This window comes from Etheostoma cragini, chromosome 17 (assembly GCF_013103735.1).
Source record: "Etheostoma cragini isolate CJK2018 chromosome 17, CSU_Ecrag_1.0, whole genome shotgun sequence".
NCBI lineage: Eukaryota > Metazoa > Chordata > Actinopteri > Perciformes > Percidae > Etheostoma > Etheostoma cragini.
Genome location: NC_048423.1, coordinates 9423121 through 9443989, shown reverse-complemented (window position 1 = coordinate 9443989; position 20869 = coordinate 9423121). Strand labels below are relative to the sequence as shown.

Here is a 20869-nt window from a genome sequence, read left to right as displayed (position 1 = left end):
GTGTCTCATTGTCTCACCTGTCTTGTGTATTTAAGTGCTGTCTTCCCTTTACCCCAGTGCAAAATGGTCTGCTTCCTTGTGTCCTGTTGTTTTCCCTGTTTTTCTGGATTTCCCTTTGCCTGCTGTTTTGGACACTGTTGCCTCCAAGTTTATAAGCATTGAGTCATGAATCTTCTGCTCCATGTTCCTGTGTGCGTTATAACATGTTTAGGCATTTTACGTTATTGCTGTAAAGATGGTAACAGGGGCTACTTGGAACTAGAAAGTGTGTAAGTAGAGTTCTACTTTCAAAAACCTCGTTCTCAGCTGACTATTAAACACTGGGTGAATAAGAGGAGTAAAAGAAGGCTTATGTTGAAACAAGTGTGATATATATGAAATACTAGCTAAAAAGGCCCAGAATGAGCAAGAAACTATGTCAGACATAGAGCACAAATACATACACATTTAAGGAGCGGTCATCCCCCTCACTGTACTGGTCCTACTGATGCACCTCAACGTGTCCATCTGCTGGCGGTTAGGGGATCTGCCATGATGTCATCTTTTGGCACACTAAAGATACCAACAGTAAATATACCAACAGTAAATACATTTTAGTAAAAGGTTTTATTCAATAGCGTCCCAAGTACAATCCCGTATCATATCTTACAAACATCTGAAAAAAAGAGACAAGGGGTGAGAAGTTTACAGAGGAACACACAGGAAAGAAAAAAAAATCCAACTCGATTGGCAAACTGGAAGACAAACTTAAACTTCAATTTTCATCCTCAAACATTATTATAGAGCCATGTTTGTATCGTTACTTCAAACATTATCTCCTATCAAATTATGACCAAATGTGAGGAACCTGCTGTGCTCTTCAAAACTGCGAAACGGTTCTCAAACGTAAAATGACTGGACAGGGAGGAGGGCAAGCCTGGACTCACATTTGTCTCAAACATTAAGACTTGTGTTGGCATTGAAAGGTATTTGCTTCATAAGTCTTCATAATGTCTTTTTCTCACCCTGTCCTCTTGACAGTGTTTAAAGAAATCCATCACTTCATTATTTATTTGGGATATGTATAATCTAGTTTAGTGCAGTTTCTCTTCAAAGCTTTCAGTTTTAATTCACAAAATCTTTCCCTATTGATGAGTTGTGCAATACTTCTTCTTTACATTTCAGTCATAGTTACACAAAGAAAAGCAAAACATAAAACAGACATTGAACATTTTTTCCTGTAGCTCTTATTACCATCACAGAAGTTAACCAGACCATACAGTAATGAGGATAATTCTGATTTCAAAATGGGACTCAATGTGGGAAAAAAAATGGAGGGTCTTGTTATCTCCTGAGCAAGAGATGACATTTCATGCTCCAGAATAACATAACTCTGCACCTTATACCTCTTTCACACGAAGGACCAGGGTCATACCAGGGTTATTTGACCCATGTCTAACCCTTCTTTAGTCAATTCAAATCAAGCCAGTCAACAACAGGTTTATCCATGGTCATAAATATTCAGATACGACTGACCCATACCAATTAGGTCCACCTCATGTGCTTGAACTGGGCACATATTCAGTAAAAAGCCAAAGTCACATACAGTTCAGCTGAACACCACCAGGACTGGTGTTTAGTATTTGAATTCCTTATTGTACAGTAGGCCTGCAGTTTGATGTGATGTGATGTTATGTGATATGAGTTGGGCGAGCAGACCGAGAAAAATTAAAGCTTATTTTATGATTGTTTCACAGCAATAACATTCTAATGCACATACGACCAACAAACACTCAATGGTAGCAGTAAGAAGGGAAGTAGGCTGGCTAGTTAAATGACTATTTTTAAACAAAGTTTCAAAACAATAAGAGTAATGTTAGATTTGCTGTCAGCTTGCCAACTTTTCTTACAAAAGAGATTTGCGCCGGCTGCAGACCTGTGTCTTAGGCGACCGGAAAGAGCATGGCGATGTTGTGGATGAGAGAATTATACAAAACACTTACTTTCATTGATTTTACGTTCTAAAGCTGAGTTTTCAGAGGGAGATTATATCAACTGCAACACCAGTGAGCAGAGGGACAATAGCCAGCTGTGGCTTGCTTGCTAATTCCACTCAACATGCCTTCATGCTGCGCTGGTTAAAGAAAATGAGCCAAACTAAGTTGTCACTCATCTGGCAATGGCAATGTGCTTTCCTACGATGTGAAAAAAGTGCGTGAATGAAACAAGTTGTTACAGTTGATTTAGTGGCCGGGCAGCTGGCTTGCAGTTCTCAGTCTAGCACCAACCACTGTGCACAGGGAGTCTTAAGTCTTACAGTATAGGCCATTATTATATATTAGTTGATTATGAAAGTTTGTTTGTTGAAATAAATATACATACACAGGTAGTTATGTTTCTTACATTTGCCCTCTTATTGACATACTTTGCAAAAGTATGTTCCAATTGGTTGAATCAATAGACTGTATACAGATGGATAATGTACACATCATGTGCAGCCCTCACAGTAATGAACACAGCTCTGCCTTGAACGCTGTATCCAGGTTTAATTATACATCAAAAGGAGTACAGCAGGCCTCCAGGATGTGCCTTTGGAACATTGGCCAAACAGTGGAATTACAACTCCCAGTCTGTCACATGATGCTGGAAAATAACGCTTGTACAAACAAACGATAAGTGTGACAAGAACTACCTAAAACTTTGAGAAATCTTTGGGAAAATGTATTGCTATAGTGTATTTATATATATATTTTTTAAGCTTGGCCCATGTCCTATCTGCTAACACTGAGGTGGCAGCCACCAGGGGGCAATCAAGAGGTTTTAGCTTTATGTTTTTTGTAGTTCATGCATCAACCCGTTGAGCGCTGCTCACCCATGTTTATAGAAGAACAATTCTAACGGCTTTTTGATCAGATTAGACGGCAACTACAATTTGCGTCGCCGGGATTGTTAGCAACACTGGTTGTGTGCAGTTTAGACTGAAATCAGCCCGTGTCCAACTGACCTCTAGACCTGGGTCGTGAAGCCTAGTCGATCAACCTAGGATAACCCTTTTAAAACAAGTCAACCCTGGTTGAGCCAACAAAGTGAAAGTGGTATTAGACATGTCTTCTACAATTTTACCAGGCAGTGATGTAAGATGCAGATAATGTGGAGGAGGAAAGTAAAACAAGCAGACAATTGAGGATCAGTGATCGGGCTATGAACATGACTTGGGTTGGTAAAAGACAGATTGGTAAAAATATCATTTTAAATGAAAATACAATTAACAGTCATTATTTTTTCTATTAGAATAGCATTAACAAACTAAGCACAAACTGACATCATAAAGCATTAATAAATAAACAGGACATTTCACTGCACTTCATTTTGGGAACACCAATTTTCTGGTAAGGCTGGCGTAGTTGTTTTTACATTCATGGGAACGAGACTGTTAACTATGTACCAACCTGTAACATAGCGTGGTCACAGCCGCGGCAAGGAGACACAAGACACATTGTACTTGAACTGTTTTACAATCAAGCTAAGAAAGGCACTGTAATAATGTTTTACCACATTCGATTCTTATGCTCTCAATTATTCACGTTGAAAAAGGTAAAAATCTAAAAATATTTTGTTGGACATCATTAGTTTTTGAAAAATAAAGTTTGACATACTTAAAAAAAATATTTTTTGCACCTTTGTCTCATTTTAGCAAGGACAGTTTAAAAAAAGTAATTTGCTATTAAAGAAAAAAAAAATGTAAAAAGAAAAAGAAGAAATACTTGTTGGACAAGAACATTACTTATGGTTTTGTGCAGAAAGGGAAAAAAAAAGTATTTGAGTCCTTGCGGCCAAAAAAAAAATCTTTGAGTTTTAGTTTGTCAAAATGTTTCATGAACTGTTGTGGCCCAACAAAGCGAAAATACACAAAACATATATAAATTAGTGCTCTGTGTCGGCAAAACCTAGGAGAAAGAGGAAAAGAGAAAATGTAAAAAAGAGTAAAAAAAAAATACTAGGTGGGTCACAGTGCTACCCATTTGGACAGGGATGTGTCTGTTACTAGAGGTGACAGGACAGCGCTACATTTAAGAGTGCTCCATGTTCCATGGGTAAAAACAGCACTTATGGAAGTCATAGTCCTATGCTGCTGTGACATTAGGGTCACTGGATTTCCAGTTTGCTGTACTTCACACCCCGGTTCCACTGCAACGATCGCCATGACAATGGCTGCTGATAGTTGCGAGGGACCATGCCGTTGACGTTCTCTTCAAAGTATTTGAACAGTCTGTACCACCAAACCCGGGAGAATGGGTTACCCTGCGACGTCTCCTTCAGCGACTGAAACAAAAAGACAACAATACCGTACGTGTGAACATTAAATATTAAACGCAAATGTCCTTACCAGTACCTTTGCTTTGAGGAATTTATTTCACTTCATTGAGAAACTCCTGTCATTTCACATTGTGTCAGCTGTCCTTTTTTTATTCTGGGCGTACGCACACTTGGCCCAGTTGACCTGAGCTGTGCCTGAGCACAATTGTCCCCCCCCAACCCAATCCCATGCTGGCCTGCAATCACATGGCAATTAAACATTCAGGGCCAGAGCACGCTTAAAGGAGAATACCGGCCATTTTTTTTTGGAGTTAATCTTGATCGCTATAAATATGCGTGTACTTTTGATTGAAAAAAACAGACTTGAATCGGTGCAGGGAACACGAAGTATCCGCAGTTACGTGTACGAGATTCCACTTAACTAAAACAGCAGCTTGCGGGGCAAGTTTTAGAGTGCCTTTCTGCCTCGTAACGGACACAAAATGCAATTAAAATGTCTGTGCAACCTGAACACTAGGACTGTAACGATATGGAAAATAAAACCGCAAATCACTCAGAAGACACTCGGCTCCACAAACCCCAAAGTTAATGAATCACTGAAATAATTCTGGAAACATTATTGTAAGGCACAAAAGAATCTATGGTGTTTATCAATCAATACTGAAATCAATCACTATCAATAAATAAGGTCTCTGGTAGGTGAAATTAAACAATGTCTGAGTTGAAATCACATGGTTAAGATTATATTTCATCATTGCACTACAATGTGCTATGCCACATTTGATAAGTATCTGCCAATAGGGGGCTATGATCAACTGTAGATCAGTTTTGGATTTTTTTTTATGCAATCAAAGGTGCTCTAAGCAATGTTGGGTGATGTCAGTTCTTGTTGATGTTTGAAGTTTTGTTAAACAATACGAAAGCCAGCTCGCCCTTCCCTCCTTTTCATCTGGTCTCCTCTCCCTCCCTTCCTAGCACTAACCCCCAAAATCCTTTGTCTATATAAGGCCTTTGCAAGCAGCAAGCAGCTGAGAACACAAGAAGTCACATGACGTGTTTTCCAGCTAGACCCTCCTACATAGTGCATTACTGTGTAACGTAGGTATCCAGTTAATATACCTGTGTGCCCATTTACTTGACTTACTTCACTTTTACTTTAATTCAAATTCCATCAGAGTAACATATTTTGAGCCACATGTTGCACTCACCTGCTGGTTAGCCATAGTGTGGTACCACCAAAAGAGGCGTGTAGTGATAAAGTATGCAACCACCACATCCACAGTGTAGTGGTCGTGGGCAAGAAGGATGCAAAAAATCCCTACAGCGCTCAATGTCCAACAAAACCACAGGTACCACCAGAACCGCTTGGGGGAATCTGCCAATCAAACATAAAAAAGAGCAGGGTTAATACACCAGACACACCAAGAAAACCAAACAGGCTGAGTTCTCCTAACCAGCTAAATGGACTAGTGAGCGTAAGCTATGTAGTGGGAAAAAAAGCTGCGTTTGGCCACTGTAAGTCAGTGCGGCACTGTGGCTCTTTTGCAGAGATATTAACCAAACTGTTCTCCATTTTACAACTAGATGTCACTGCTGTGGTGGTAAAGCATTTCAACAGGATGTAACAGGGAGAAGAACAGTTTACTCGAAGCATGAGAAACGTTATGCTTTCAGCCTGACCCAACAGTTAAAATACTTCTGACTCTCGTGCTTAGCGGGGAACCAAGTAAGTGTGCAAACCAAATACGTTGCATAACGTAAATACCAGCTAAGGAACAGGAAATGCGGTTATGTTACAGAGCAAGGTTTTAACACATTGATACTAGCTAAAATATGTGGTAAGTGAAACATCTCTACACTTCCTGACACAATAAAGAGAAGTGTTGCAACATTCAAGCATTGGCCCACTTTGAGAGTCAGATGGTGGTTAAAACAGTAGTTTGTGTGTGAACGTATCAGCTATGAAATTGAACATATGCTGTAACAAATAAGCACGCCTTAATGCTAATTCATGAATCAATAGGCGTGAGAGCCTGTAAAACTTACACTCTTTGATGAAGAGGTACGTTAGCGTTAACATGACTGTGTGGCCACTGTACAGATAATCTCCACACATGTTGTGAGAACCTGTGATGGATAGGCCCCCACCAGCAATCATCTTCATTATTCTCCTTGCCTGTGCCTCCCAGTTCCCGAGAAGCTGAAAGAAACACTTAAATTAATACAAGTATAATAACTGACAAAATAACTGGTAGCTGCTAAAGAAACACCATGTGTAAAGGTGGGATGCAGAAGAGAAAGAGCAGCAGCACAACACAAGTTACTCCAGACGGGCGTACATGTCTGCATGGCATAGGTGAGAACTATAGAGTATGGAATAATTTGGGATGCCACGTCTCATCTCTAAATTACTATCCCCATCATAAAAAAAAAAAAAAAAAAAAAAAAAAAAGGTAATTATATAGACAATTTGCCATTTGTCTTGCACCTTTTTTAACAACAAATCAATTTACCTCATTCTGCAGAGATAATGTCATTGCATAGGAATATGGCATACACTTTAGTAGAGTAAAAAAGATTTTTTTCAGCCAATATTTTTCTAAAATATTAGAAGTAAGTTTTAAAATAAAAAGTAGCAGATAGTGCTAAGTAAAAGTTGTATTTACAGTAAATACAGTACTAAAGGATGAGAGTGGTGGAAGGGTGCATGACATGTTTGACCTCTACACTGGAGATCATTACATTTGACGACATAACCTTAACCCCACCCCTAATTACTTAAGCAATTTTAGTTGCCTAAACCCACATTTCACTAAGCGTACTCAGTGTTTTACATGTGGTTGTTTTGATCAGTGTGCACCAATATTAATGGTATTTTTTTGTTCTAGAAGCACGTGCATAAAGGAAACTTATGAACACCATAAGCATGCAAATGTTTTACAAGCTATGAGATGCACTGAGAAAAGAGAGACTTCCTCTATTGTATAATCTATTCTCACCAGGATTTTTTCCCATTTCAAAGATGTCAGTTAAGCAACAGAAACGTTGCACACATTGGCTTTAAGTAAAAGGAAATGAAAATGCTTTCCTGGTAGACCATTTGCAATATCACGATAACAGGAACTACAAAGAAGTGAAGCGAATCTCCTCTTACTCACAGAATAATGAACCAGCACACGCCTTACAATGAGTGTTCAATGGAGAGCACTCCGAGGCTTCCAACTTACAAAAAAGATATTTCGTTTTGTTTTCAGAATTCTTACATTCAGCACATTTGTGCCAAAAGCAGTTAAGTAAGAAATAAGCCTTTCATGCTCAACAAAACCTACAATTGTGAGAGAAATATAATGTGTGTCTATATTACCTTTGGAGAGCATTTGAAGTGCATCCCAGGAACAGGCAGAGTGGTGATGTACATTGTAATACACCGGTACAGATAGAGTGTGCCCACAATGAAAAAGAATCGCCTGCCTATAATTGACCTGCAAAAAAACACAAGAAAATAAATGACATGTTCATTTAGTTGCAAATCAGAGTTCAACTAAAAAAATATATATATTAAAAGTATTCTACTGAGTAAACCAGACTGTACCTGTGCTTGAGTAGAATCCACTGTATAAGCCAGAGTCCCACCAGCAGCATGCCGTTAATCTCACAGATGGAGAAGGCCCACTCCACCCTGTCAAACAGGTCAAAGAACTTATCAGGCAGTGGTGGGGTGTGCTCCTTTGGCGGTACTCTTTCATGGACCACTGAAATGACAACAGTGGTGGTAACAAAGCACACCACCGCATAGACAAACGCTATGCCCGTCTTTCCCCACTCTGCAGGGAATGAGGTGCGCGTAGTTTCTATTGAAGGAATGGAGATTTTGACCATCTCTCTCCTGTCCTTCATTCCCAATGTGCCATTCCTCTGAGGCTTGCTAGTTCCGTTAGGTAGCCCACCAGCATGCCCGTTTGCATGCCCGTTTTTGTGATCCTCAATATGAGTCTCTATCCGCAACGTCTCCAGTCGGTCCAACAGCTGCTGCCCGCAATCAGACGACACCAGCGAGAGGGGAGGCATCTGAAAATCTGCCTCGTTGAGGTTGAGCAGAGCAGGGCCGTCCATCTGACGCAGGGCATCCATGTACTCCAGCATCCCCTCTTTGCTGAGCCAGTCGGAGACATCCTCTGCTGACCATACTGCCACCTTCTTCATCTTGGTCAGTGGGCAATGTGGAGAATTAGGAGGGTCCTCAGACTAGAGGGAAAGGTTCACAAGAGGTTTGGCGGTCTATGGGACAGTTGTAAGTCCTCTCCAGTTTTGGCACATGGTGTTTCTTGCACCCAGAGGGAGCCAAGCCTCCTCTTGAAGTGATGTGGGGATGTAGGCAGCAGGGTCACTCTGTGTGAGGGCCAATAGATAGTAGGTGAAGCACAGTTGCCTTGTGTGGCTTTCTTCACCTCATCAGCTCTTCCCGACACACTGCACCCCTGTAAGGAAAAAATACATTGCTGTGAATAAGGTTGGCTGGCTAGTTAGCTAGCTTGCACCACCTGTGTTTTCATGCTATACTGGTTACATAAATTGAGCCAAACAAAGTTGTCACTCATCTGGCGATAGCAATGTGCTTTCCTACACATGAGTATGTATGTGATTAAGACATTAAGTTGACACATTTTATTTATTTAGTGGCCATTCACCTGGCCAATTAGATAGCTTGCTTGCCAGATGACTCAGTCTATAGTCTAGCACCAACCGTGGTGCAGAGTGAGGGAGTAAGAGGTCTACAATCTTTAAATTAGGTTTTTACAATCCGGGACAAAATTCTATGTTTATTTTGTATTGTGTTGTAATGTAATGTGTAGGCATGTAGATATTTTACATACATTTTTATGTTGAAATAAATATACAGTACCTACACAAGTAATTATGTATCTCGTTGTACATTTGTCCTATAATGAACATGGCTGCGCTGAGTCAACATGTTGAATCGGCCAGAAAAAGGCCAACGGGTGGCACATTGGACACTGCACAAGCTTGGGCTTAGCAGACATCAAACATTAAATTACTTATTGTTAACATCATTCTACAGCTTTTACTTTTACTCAAATCGATCAGCAGACCTGTATGCAGTGGTACTTTGGAACTTTCCAATCCACTTGTCTTAGAACACAGTGTGTTAACAGATCCAAGGTGAACTGAGAGCAAGAGCAAGTAATGGATGGGACAATAAAAGACTAAGACAGTGAATAGTCATTTGTCATCTGATGAGCGAGAACACCGGGACCAAACACAGGTACATATTGTTTCTACAGTTTGATGGAGTAACCAAGTCCATAAACCATGTAATTCAGTTTAACTAACCTGTTTGTCTCTCAAGACAAAAAGGTCACTGTGTTTCGCATTCAGGCTTCAGTCAACAGCCAAGGTTTAGCATTAAGAAGGAGATGAACTCACATCTGCTGCATATCATGTGTAAATGTAAATGTAAATGTGCTGTATTTATATAGCGCTTTTCCAGTCTTAACAACTGCTCAAAGCGCTTTTACATCTACAGGGAACATTCACCGTTCACACACATTCATACACTGTAGCCGGGGCTGCCGTACAAGGTGCCACCTGCTCATCAGATAAACATTCACACACATTCACACTCCGATGCGCAGCACCGGGGGCAACTCGGGGTTCAGTGCCTTGCCCAAGGACACTTCGACAATGACTGCAGGGGCAGGGATCGAACCACCAACCTTCCGATTGGCAGGCAACCACTCTACCACTGAGCCACAGCCGCCCCTGTGTGCACACATGTGTTTGTTTAAAGACCGCGATGTCAGGGGGAGGGGGAGACGACTGGGTGGCCCTGCTAGTGTTCAGGGGAGTGCGAGTTACAGCTGGAAGCAAGTCCTGATCTACTGCATGGATACCAGGAAAGAGGGAGGATGGGAAGGGAACCGGACTACAAGAAGAAACTTATAAATCAGAGTGAAGGTCAGCGCTGACACTGTGACAGCCCCTCCGCGGTAGAGAGGGCAACCAGCCAGCAGTCAGGCCCCAGCACAGTCAGCTCGGCTACAGCCAACGGCAGCTAAATACACAGGCAGGTTGGCTGATTGGCACGACAACAAACTGTACATCAGTACCTCATCTCACCTCAGCGGAGAGGCCTGTCCATTTAGGCCAGCAAAACAGGGCAAAATAAATGGGCTGGCGTCCGATTTATTTCTGCTGAGGTCTGGATGACAACCTGACCTAATAACCCCATGATTCTAACGTAACATACACACACTAAAAAGCAAGTGTGAAAATAAACATATGGACATCATCATGCAAACAAAACAGCAGGAGAGTCCTCATGTCAACAGTTTAGCTACGTGACAACCCAGCTGTGTGCCTTTATATAGTGTGAAGAGTGCAAAGGAGAGCAGTATTGAGTGGAAATAAAAGAAACAGAGACAAAGAGCACTTGCATTAGTCTGTTAAAAGTATATGAGACAGATCAGAGATTAGCTGCCATTGCGTCAGCTGTATGCTGAAGACCTTTGGTCTATGAATCAGCTTACAGCGTGCTCAGTGAAGAAATAATCTCAGTCAAAAAGGGAAAAACAAACTAATCCTGAAGCTAATAAACTAACCTGTATGTACCCACGTCTGAGACTGAATACAGTGGTCTCCCAGAATTCTGAATAGGAGGGTTAAAATAATATAAAATTTGTAGTTTCTATGCTAAAAGTGCGTGAGAATATGCCTTTTGGTAGTGGAAATATGCTGGAGAAAATATGTATGCACTGGATTACTTTTCATTGTCTGTCGCTTGACACTGCAGGAACAAAAGGTTGTAATACATACTACTCCCAAGCAAATCTGTGTGTGCTAAAGATAGCCAACACCTATGGCCACGTAGCAGGCATTGATAAAAAGGTTTCTGCTAGAATCAAAACAGATGGAAATATTCAGGACAATATTCTTTGAGGGCAGAAGTCTGGAAATGCTTCAGATTTTGATACACGAAGTAGGCCTACTCCCTAAACCTTTTGACCCTGAAAGCCTTTTGGTTCCCTTCAGAACTTTAGTAAATGCAAGAGAAAGACAACACAGGATTGTTTTCAGCGATAGTGTGCTTACGGAAAAGGGAGGTTTCTATGGCCATGTTTACTTGATGTAGACCTAATCATTTGAGAATGTTTAAGGTGTGGAAGGAAGTGACTTGTTTATCCAACCACCACTAGAGACACAGAAAGACACACACACACACACACACACAAAAGTGGGGTTTTTAGAGTGACATAAGCTTTTTAACTGAACTTTGAATCTTAACCCTGCTCATAAACCTGCACAGAGTTCACACTTACTGAAGTGATGAATCAGGCAACCAGGTGTCCCTATAGATCAATAAAGAGGCATGAGCTGACTTGATGCAGGGAGCACACAATAGAGCTAGATTTAGCCAGGTTTGTGTTGCTTTAAATCTCAAATGCTGATTCCCCATGCAAAGCAAAGCCAATTCTTGCTTTGAATTGTGCAATATGACTTCTAGAAACGGTTTCAGCACAGTACCAAATGCATATGAAAAACAAATGAAAAATCCCTACCTCTGTGCATGGGTGTGTGTTATAGCTCACCTGAGCTAATCTCAAAACCAACCATTAACTATTGGTTTAACTTATTTTTCTCCAAGTGGTACGTTGCTTTTATTGTCCTTGTGTAAACGTTCAGTTCAGTTGCCGACAGTTCTCAACAGTGTTGCATGACTCCATCTTGGCCTAAGTCAAATGGCTTGTCTGTTATGCAACCATCACCTGACCATCAAATCACATTATTAAATCAGGTCAAATTCAGCACTAATACCACTTGCACTTTTTGCATCAGGGGCCATAGACTGTCTACAACACCTCCGGGGTCCGGGATTCAACGGTGTGAGGGTTGTCCATTGGTCAGAAGCAAGTAAACGCATGTTCGGGCATCACAGCATAATCTTTTGATTACAAATATATTCACTGTACATTTATCTTTTAATGGTTTTAACCCTGTGTTTGTAGTGTCTCTGTGTAACTCTTGCAGCAATATCTCTATGTCCAAAACAAATTTCTCCTTGGTGAGACTAAAATATGCTTTGACTTTACATTTGATCTTTTTTTGAATGCTTTTAAGACACATTTTTAAAACTTTTTCAACTTTTTTCGAGAAAAAACTAAATAAACATATTGTATAGGGGTAAGTTGTGCGGCCAGACAAGTCTAAGCGTTGAACGCTGCTTGTCCAAAGCCAGCCGGTTTACAACTATCATTTGAGCGTCAATCAACTTTCTTAAAATCCTTATTTACCCAGTGTAGGTTCACTGAGCACATTTCTTTTTCAGCAAATCCCCTACTACATATTCACACAGCCTGGTCTGGTGAGCAGCTGAGTAGTTCAGTTCAAATTAATACTTTACTTAAAATATTTTTAGCACTCAACAATAACCTCCTGAATACTGGAAAGGTCGTTTGCTCCGTCAGAGAAAACAGGCTGTGATCCTATGTATGAAGGGATTTGTAGATTAGTGACAAATACATACTCATGGCACCAAAGTAAATAATAAGTAAGTTGACAGAATTCACTTTAAATCTCCCTTGAAACTTCTTAGTCAAATTTCTCTGTTTAGTTCAGAGGAAGTGAAGCATCAGTTTTGCATAAAGTATCACTAATGGGCTTGCCCTAGGGCGCCTTAGAGGTGGAGATGCTGGGGGCAAACACTGGGCTACTAAAATGGGCCCTGTAGCGTTTTCTTTTACTTTCATTGTTGCTCATCAAAACACTGCAGTGTATCCTGAGGTCTAACGTTCAGCAGTTTACATGCATGTTTACGTTTACTAGATCGCAGTCTTCCTCTTCCCGGTCTTTGCTGGACCACTGTAACATATCTGGGCATGTTACGGTCACCTGTTGATCACTAGAATAGTGTGAAACAACAGGTAGGACAGTTTCATGTCGTTTCTATGTAGTGTCCGTGTGTGTGCACAAAATAAACAAATCGGGGAGGAGCCAGGGTTTGGACCTCTCTCTCCTGCTCACTATTTTCATTTTATACACAACTCAGTGGTTTCCCTCGGTGTGTGGAAGACTTGCCGAGTGGTAAGTGTATTTGACAGGGCGTCCTTTCTCAAAAAAATGTTACATTTAAAAAAAAAATATATATATATATATATATATATATATATATATATAAAAAATAAAACATGTTTCTCTTTTTAGTAATTGTTTTTTTTGGGGTTGTTTTGCATCTCTTTTTGGACGGTTATTATAACCATAGCTGTGTCTAAAACATTAAAAAGCAGATAAGCAGAGTAGATAAATCAAAAAAATTATTCTGAGTTTGTTAGACATATTCAATATTTGTCACAGTAATCTACCACGTCAGAGGCTCGGTCATGTGTAAAGGTGGAGAATTGACTTCTTAGAACATGAAACATGAGATGGTCAGCTGTAATGTGATAAAGCAGATCTATAGACATATAAAAACAGCCTGTGTGTGTTTCGCCTTATTATTTTTTTAGTTAGTTTTATTAGATCATGTCTTAGGAACCTCGCACACACACACACACACGCGCACGCACACGCACAAAGCTACGGTTGGGTTTAGAAAAAGAAGAACGGGGTTGGCTTTGGTAAAAGACAGCGAGTTTAGGGACCCGGCCTGACAGACCCCCTTAAGCTGAATTGCATACTTGCTACGGCGTGAATTCAAACGCCATCGCAAGGTAATGTATCTCAATGGAGGTAAAACGGTGTTGATATACACGCTAAAAAGAGAGCACGCGTCTTGATAACAAACCAATAATGGCATATGAATTGGCATGTCATACATATGTCATTTAATGAGTTCAGTCTGATATCTCAGAAAAGTTACATTCATTTGGCCTAGGTGCTGCCCAAAACCGCTTGGGTACTGCACCTAAACCTTATGATGGGAGTGAAAACCCTGCAACTATTTATGTCCCTTTTAAGAGTGCAACCCTATGAATCGCTGCATAGTGGGACTTTGAAAATGTGCACCTTTATCTCCATATTTAAAAACACTGTCATACAACTAATCTGAAGTCAAACAATTTAACCCTAAACTAGTTGAAGCTGATTAAGGATTGCTCCAATCAGAGAAATGATGACAGAAAAATCAATATCAGGAAAGACAGAGCTCCAAAAACAGCATTCAAAGACACAGCTTAGTTGAAACATCAGGCAGAGATAAAAGGTTTTAGTGGGTTTCATGTCAACACATCCTCTTGCTCCCAAAGATGTGAAAACTGTTGACAAAACAAAAGTATCAAAAGTAAAAGTGGCAACAAAAAAAGCTTAACTAGCTCTGTTCATTCAAAAAAAGTGAGGGATTTAAAACTGCATCATACTCAAAAACATTATTGCAACTTCCTCCATGTGGTAAGTCTTTCCACTCCAAATGTCTGGAGAGGAAGCTCAACAGCATGGCCTCAGGGAAGGAAAATTGTTTCTCTGACCTGTTGCCACCTTGTGTCTTTTAGTTTCCACCTCTTCCTTCCTTCTCCTCCCTGCCTGCATGATCGGTAGCCAGCAACTATTGGTTGCATCTCCCACTCTCTATTGCAGCATTTTTGTTTCTTGTCCTTAATTTCACTGTTGTTGTTTTGGCTTTTTAAATCCTGGTGTATAAGAATGGCTTTCGTAGGTGAACACAAATGAGACGTGAGCACACACACACACAAATGTGTGCACTGCTGGTCTTGGCAGTGATCCTTACGAATAATTTAAATACCAAAACGTCAAAAAACTATTTATCCAGCAAAGGTGCAGCAAATTAAAGAAAATACAGTCATTACAACTGAACAAAAAAAAAAAAGCTGCCGACAGCATAAAGATAAGAGTGATATGCATTTCGTCCCTACAAACTGGACAAATACTGTATACTGGGCATGCAACCATGTGTGATATGAGTTGCCGTCAACCACCACAGTAGATCCTGAGTTCTCCTCAAATTACAGTCAAACAGGAAAAAAAGTAGAAAAAGCAGTTTTTTGAAAAGGAATTCTTTGTTTACCCTTTCCCTGTGTCTGAAGGGTGTTTCCTCTTATTTGGACAGTTATTGAAAGAGAAGTTCCCTTTTATCTTGTGAGGCAAACTGACAATAGCCGCAATGCCACACTCTCACCTGTATTTCTTTACACAACTTTACAAACCCACAGGTAGACAATGCAAGGCCAATATTTACACAACTGGGCCCGCCTGGTTAAAGGGATTATGGTTAAAAATTAACAGTATGTTCCTGCTTCCACAGTAGTCCAGTCCTTTTGCATTATTAAAATAAGTTGATATACTTACACCAAGCCTTATACAGTAGTGTGCTGTAACCCCAGCTATTTTTAAGAAACTAAGTTCATAATCAGAAGGGGAAAAACATTTGGGGAAAATCACTCACACACCTTCAACTTTGGTAATGCATGGTAAACATCTATTTTTTTTAATTTCTTTTATCTTCTATATTTTACCACATATTAGGCCTAACCACTCAGATAGCAAAACAAAAAAAGTATTAAAAAAAAAGATTCATTTGCAAGCACTTAATGGCCTAGATAAACTTGATTTGGTAACTTACTAAACAAACAAACCTTTTTCGGTTTCCTGTTTTTCATGTGCTCTTCTGCTTCTAACTTATATGAATTTGCTTAGAATTGAAATCACAATTCTCTGCTACAATTTTTTTAGAACATGACAAAACAACACAAACTGGCAGTACCAAACCTATTTTTGGCACATATAGCACATGGGCATCATCTCAAGCCTGTAAACATAGATGCTTTAATGAAGAGAAGGGAGAGTGTTAAGGTGCTTAAAACTTATTTTATACAGTCTGTTTAAAAGGGGCTCTAAGCGATGTTGGGTGACGTTACTTCTTGTTGACGTTTGAAGTATTTTCAGACAAAACTAGACTGCCCGCGGATATGGATAGTTAGGAGATGTTTGCTGTATGTGACAACAATTCTTCTAGTCTAAAACACGCGTAACATTACTTAGAGCGCCTTTAGAACTCACAGAAGAAAGCTCAGAAATCGGCTCTCTTAAATTAAAATGAGAATCAAAGTCATTTAAAAATTAAATCGTGAACAGGGCGAAAATAGGTTACAATTTTATAACAATTAATTATTATTATTATTAATTATAATAATAATTATTATTATTATTATGAAGGAGCTATTTCAATTCCTTTGCGATGTCAGCTTATTTTTTTATTTCAAACAAGGGACTAAATACCTGAACCCCCCTTGTCATGTATCCCTAAAGAACTACATTTAAAGTTGATGAAACAGGGCATAAAAGCCTGGATGGCTCCTGCAGAGGTTTGGGGTTAGTTGAGTAATAACCACTGTACTGGTAGGTCATATCTGTTAAAGGAAAAAAAACACCTGTGACAAAGTTTATAAGTCACTTATTAGGATTGTTATTCCCTCACAGCCACAGAGGACTGGAACAAGACTGAACTAACTGTTTTTAAATGGCTGACCTTAAAAAGTGTATTTCTTAATTACAATGTTAAAGCGTCAATAAAACCCAGAAACGAGAGCAAAGTTAAAGCGGGTGGAGCTAGCACATCAATAAGTGCTGTGGTTTACAGCCTTTCACACAACTCACAAAATCATTGTCTTTCTTGGATTTTAAGGTAAACTGAATGTGAACCATACTATTTAAAGACAACCCAACATAACCTGACGACTGTCCACTAGCCTACGTTAGGACGTTTGAGACAGATATGTTGTATTTTACGAGCAATAACTCACACCAAGTTCTGACCTGGGATTTCTGGGTTTCCCTGACCTGCACAGTCTTCCATGGAGAGAACATCCATCGCATTCTTTTAATGACCATGTTCGAGAAAGATTCCATGGGGAAAATCATACAAGAAAATCCTTATCTCAAGGAAAGAATGAAAACAGAACTCCTCCAATGAGCAGTGGTTCATTCAATCCTTTTTATTTCACTTTTAGTAATATCTGCTGTTGCATTCTTTAACCATGAAGCATTAAACCAAGATTGAAGAAAAGGGTAACCCAAGTGAAGCCGAGTCAACAGCCACGACCTCAGAGGGAGAAAGCTGTCATATGCTGTGCATTATCTTGAACAGTCACCTATAGTCGCACGTCTGTAGTGTTCCTGTAGGCTGGAACTGTGTAGCTTCCAATCTAGTGAACAGTTCATTAATCCAAGTATCTTCCTAATCACTGTGATTATTACGAAGAAAAAGAAGAAATAAGATTATTCTACTATACATTATTCGAGAAATGTTTTTCTACACAAATTAGATCATTAACATATATTAAGATAGGTGGAATTTCAAGTTGCTGAGGAGGCAGCAAGTAAAGGAGGATAAACAAACAAACCAACCATCTCTTATGGTACTCTTTTTGGCCCCGCTTTGTTAGAGTCTGTTATGCATTCACCCTTTGTACATAGCCTAAATAAATTTGATTTAAACATTGGTTTAATCTTGTTTTGGTTTCATCTTTAAGGACAGTTGTGAGCACAAAATGACACAGCGGTCTGCACACCAGCTATGCTCAATATAGCATCACATTGCAATTTGCCTTTAAAAATAGGGCAAAATATGTACAAACTAGGGCATGAACAGGTCTACATAAATTGGGCTACAGTACTTGGGGGCTAACTGATGAAATATAGGCATTATTTATACCTAACACCCTGAGAAACTTAAGTAAGTGGAATGCAGGAGGATGTACGAAACATGTCCAGACAGCAGGGTACCTGGCTCAGGTGTAAGCATGCTAGACAATGAAAAAAACAACTGGCCTTCAGGGTACTAACCATTCCTAACTCCCCACTCTTGTCCACATGAAATTGGCATGTATCTGCATCATCTAGTATGTAGAACCTTATATACACATCGTTCCTAATTGTCCAACTGGGCCAACTTCATTTGAAGTTTGGCTTCATCATTTAGACAATTCAAACAAAGCCCAGTTAGGAGATAGACTACTTAAACACTGCCCTCTGTCTTGCAAGGATTATTCAAATTTCATCTCATATTTCTTGTCTTAAATAGGCCTACACAAAAATAGGCGACATAAAAGTGCTACCAGCCTACATTTCCAAGGCCATTGAATGCCACAGGAAACTGGGACATCATGTGAGTGGCAGTTAAACTCCATGTGTTCCTAATTATGACAAAAACAAGATTAAAGCAATTACATATTAGTTCTCTGGAGGCAAACATATGAAGGAAATCAAATGATCAATGGCAATTGGCTGGCACTAATACCACCATAAGCTAGAACAACAACCAGGTCAAGGCCATTAGGTAATAGGGAGTATTATATATGGGATATCAGGAGTATGGAGGCTTGCTGGAGAGGAGCAGATACACACATTTGTGAAAGTGAAATTATTTCAGAAGAGGCAGGGACTTTCAAGTGCCAAATGTGTATCAGTTTAAGAAGGTCAGACCCACACAGCGTTTTACCTAAGTATCTGAAGCTGTGTTGTGACCAATTCAAAAACAAACTGATAAGTGATACAATAAAATACATTTTGGAGTTATTTCATCAGATATCTACACACTTTATTAATTAACATTCAATGGTTTGAAGAGATCTACTTCATGGTTTGTTAGGCAAACAGACTTTGTATCGGCAGTGGCGTTTAAAATCTATCAATAGGAGAGACAACAAATTAGAAACACATCTTAATATGTAGTTTTGTACAACAACACTGACCTCAGTAATAAGCGTATTGAATTTACACCTGCCAATGTCACCCAAAAAACTTCACATTATAAACTTTGCGAAGATAGATGTGACGGCACTGCTGATTTGTTAGATAGCATTATATTACACAGGTGTACCCAATAAAGTATTGAAGTCAGTGAATAAAGTCTATTTAGGTCAACAGGATGGAGGGAGATACAGCCTTGACGCCGAGAAACGGGGCTTTTACAAGATCATTTTAACTATGGTGTTTACTCTAGTGTTAAAAGAAAAAGATATACACTAAAGCAGCTTTAAACTGCTGAGCATATAACATCAGCAGATCATCTCAATTATATTGCAAAGTTTTGAATTAAGAATCTTATTTTAATATATAATACATTGACTCATATTCATTTAAGTTTAGTAAGTTTATGGTGAATTGGTGTCTTCTAAACTGAGAGACCAATCTAGGGCACATCGCCCAACCCTAGTGTGTGTTACATACTGAGTTGTTGAGTTCCAAATTAAAAATAGAAAACTTTATAATAAAAAAAGTAATCAATTTTAAGACAAAAACGAGTTTACTTACTCTCTTAAAACAACAGTAACATTAAAGCGTTTTTTTCTAGAGGAGGTTTATGATCTTAGACTGAATCATAGCTGTGCCTACAGAAAACTCATCGTTTCCAGTTGTTGACAGTCTGACAGTCTTTGCTTTGGCAACAATAAATCCCATTGACTTATTTCAACATTTGCCTCCTCCCCCGCCCCGCCCTGTTCTTAGACGAGGCAAACTCATTTCATACAGTCACATCTGGCAAAAATACATCTGAATAACCATCACCCTGACAAGAGTTGAAGAGCAAAAACACGTTTGGCTAGGTTCAAATTTACAAAGAAAGAGAGCAGCTGAGAATATATTCAGCGATTCACTGCAACAGTAGTAACGCCAGGCACACCTGTGAGCTAGCGTTACATTAAAATCATGCTGAAAACATTGATTTGATTCACATAAGGGCCTCGGCCACCACTGTGTAGTGTGGCTTAAGAGCTTAAGGTCTGATCACCTAAAATAGATAGGCAAACTGGAGTCTTCAGTATTTTTAGCTAACGTTAGCTAGCTCGCTAGCTCAAACAGCCTACATTGGGCTCCTAAAACGTTAGCTACATGATTGTGGATTACAAAATTGAAAATGTGTATTTGTAACTAGCTGTATAGCAACCAATTCTAAATTTTACTCGGCGTAAAAATCAATTTAGCGCGAATTGAGATTAACGTCACGTTAAATCGGGATTAACGCTACCCGAATATGTACTTGTGTTTTTTTTAACACAAGGCCAGCTTGTTAACGCTAGCTAACATTACATTTGGTGATAAACATTACGTTTAATAGATGCTCTGTCAAAAGAGCATACCGAGCGCAAGGCAGTGTGACAGTAGCCTAACATACAACGGCGTTAAACTCAGTTTATGCCAAAGCAGAACACATTAACCAACAGCTTATGTTACCTTCCCACGATTTTGAGCCACTGTGTTAGAATAGCTAACTGGCCAACCACACACAGGGCTGAGAACTCAGCGGATAGCTAGTTCCTCTTTCGAAAAAAAGAATAACTTAGTAAACTAACATAAGTGTATGATAATTACCTTGCCGTCGAAATGCTGTAGGACCTAACTTCAAATGGTGGTTGCTGGTTATCACCGCAATGTGGTATCAATCCCTCTGCGATGTTTCATGGGTAGGAGGTTTGTGACCGGAGAAGCTGGGAGTTCCCTTCATAGCGTCACCAGTGTTGCCTTCACGCCCCATAAGATAAATTGAGTTTTCCCTTATAATTACCACAATGGGGAAATTCCTGTGCTACTGCAGCTCAGTAGA

At 39.6% G+C, this 20869-nt stretch overlaps 1 protein-coding gene and 1 long non-coding RNA gene across 2 annotated transcripts; both read right to left on the bottom strand.

The window, feature by feature from the left end:
* Positions 1–587: 587 nt before the first annotated feature.
* LOC117960053 lies at positions 588–9223 on the bottom strand. Its single transcript, XR_004660060.1, has 2 exons — positions 8880–9223; positions 588–2136 (listed from the first exon to the last, which is right to left on the bottom strand). It is a non-coding gene; the product is annotated as an uncharacterized LOC117960053 (long non-coding RNA).
* zgc:91976 (uncharacterized protein LOC492359 homolog) lies at positions 2509–20869 on the bottom strand. Its single transcript, XM_034897575.1, has 6 exons — positions 20638–20869; positions 7889–8774; positions 7661–7778; positions 6343–6496; positions 5505–5671; positions 2509–4302 (listed from the first exon to the last, which is right to left on the bottom strand). Exons 2-6 carry the CDS (start codon positions 8497–8499, stop codon positions 4126–4128), a joined length of 1227 nt encoding a protein of 408 aa, XP_034753466.1. The 5' UTR covers positions 8500–8774; positions 20638–20869; the 3' UTR covers positions 2509–4125.

What these genes read in the sequence shown, in the direction of transcription:
- zgc:91976 (XM_034897575.1), bottom strand. Translation starts at nt 8,499, where the DNA reads ATGAAGAAGGTGGCAGTATGGTCAGCAGAGGATGTCTCCGACTGGCTC. An exon ending in TGGATTCTACTCAAGCACAG is followed by an intron (nt 7,779 to 7,888) that starts GTACAGTCTGGT and finishes GTTTTTTTGCAG; the next exon opens with GTCAATTATAGGCAGGCGAT. An exon ending in ACACTATGGCTAACCAGCAG is followed by an intron (nt 4,303 to 5,504) that starts GTGAGTGCAACA and finishes TTTTTGTTTCAG; the next exon opens with TCGCTGAAGGAGACGTCGCA.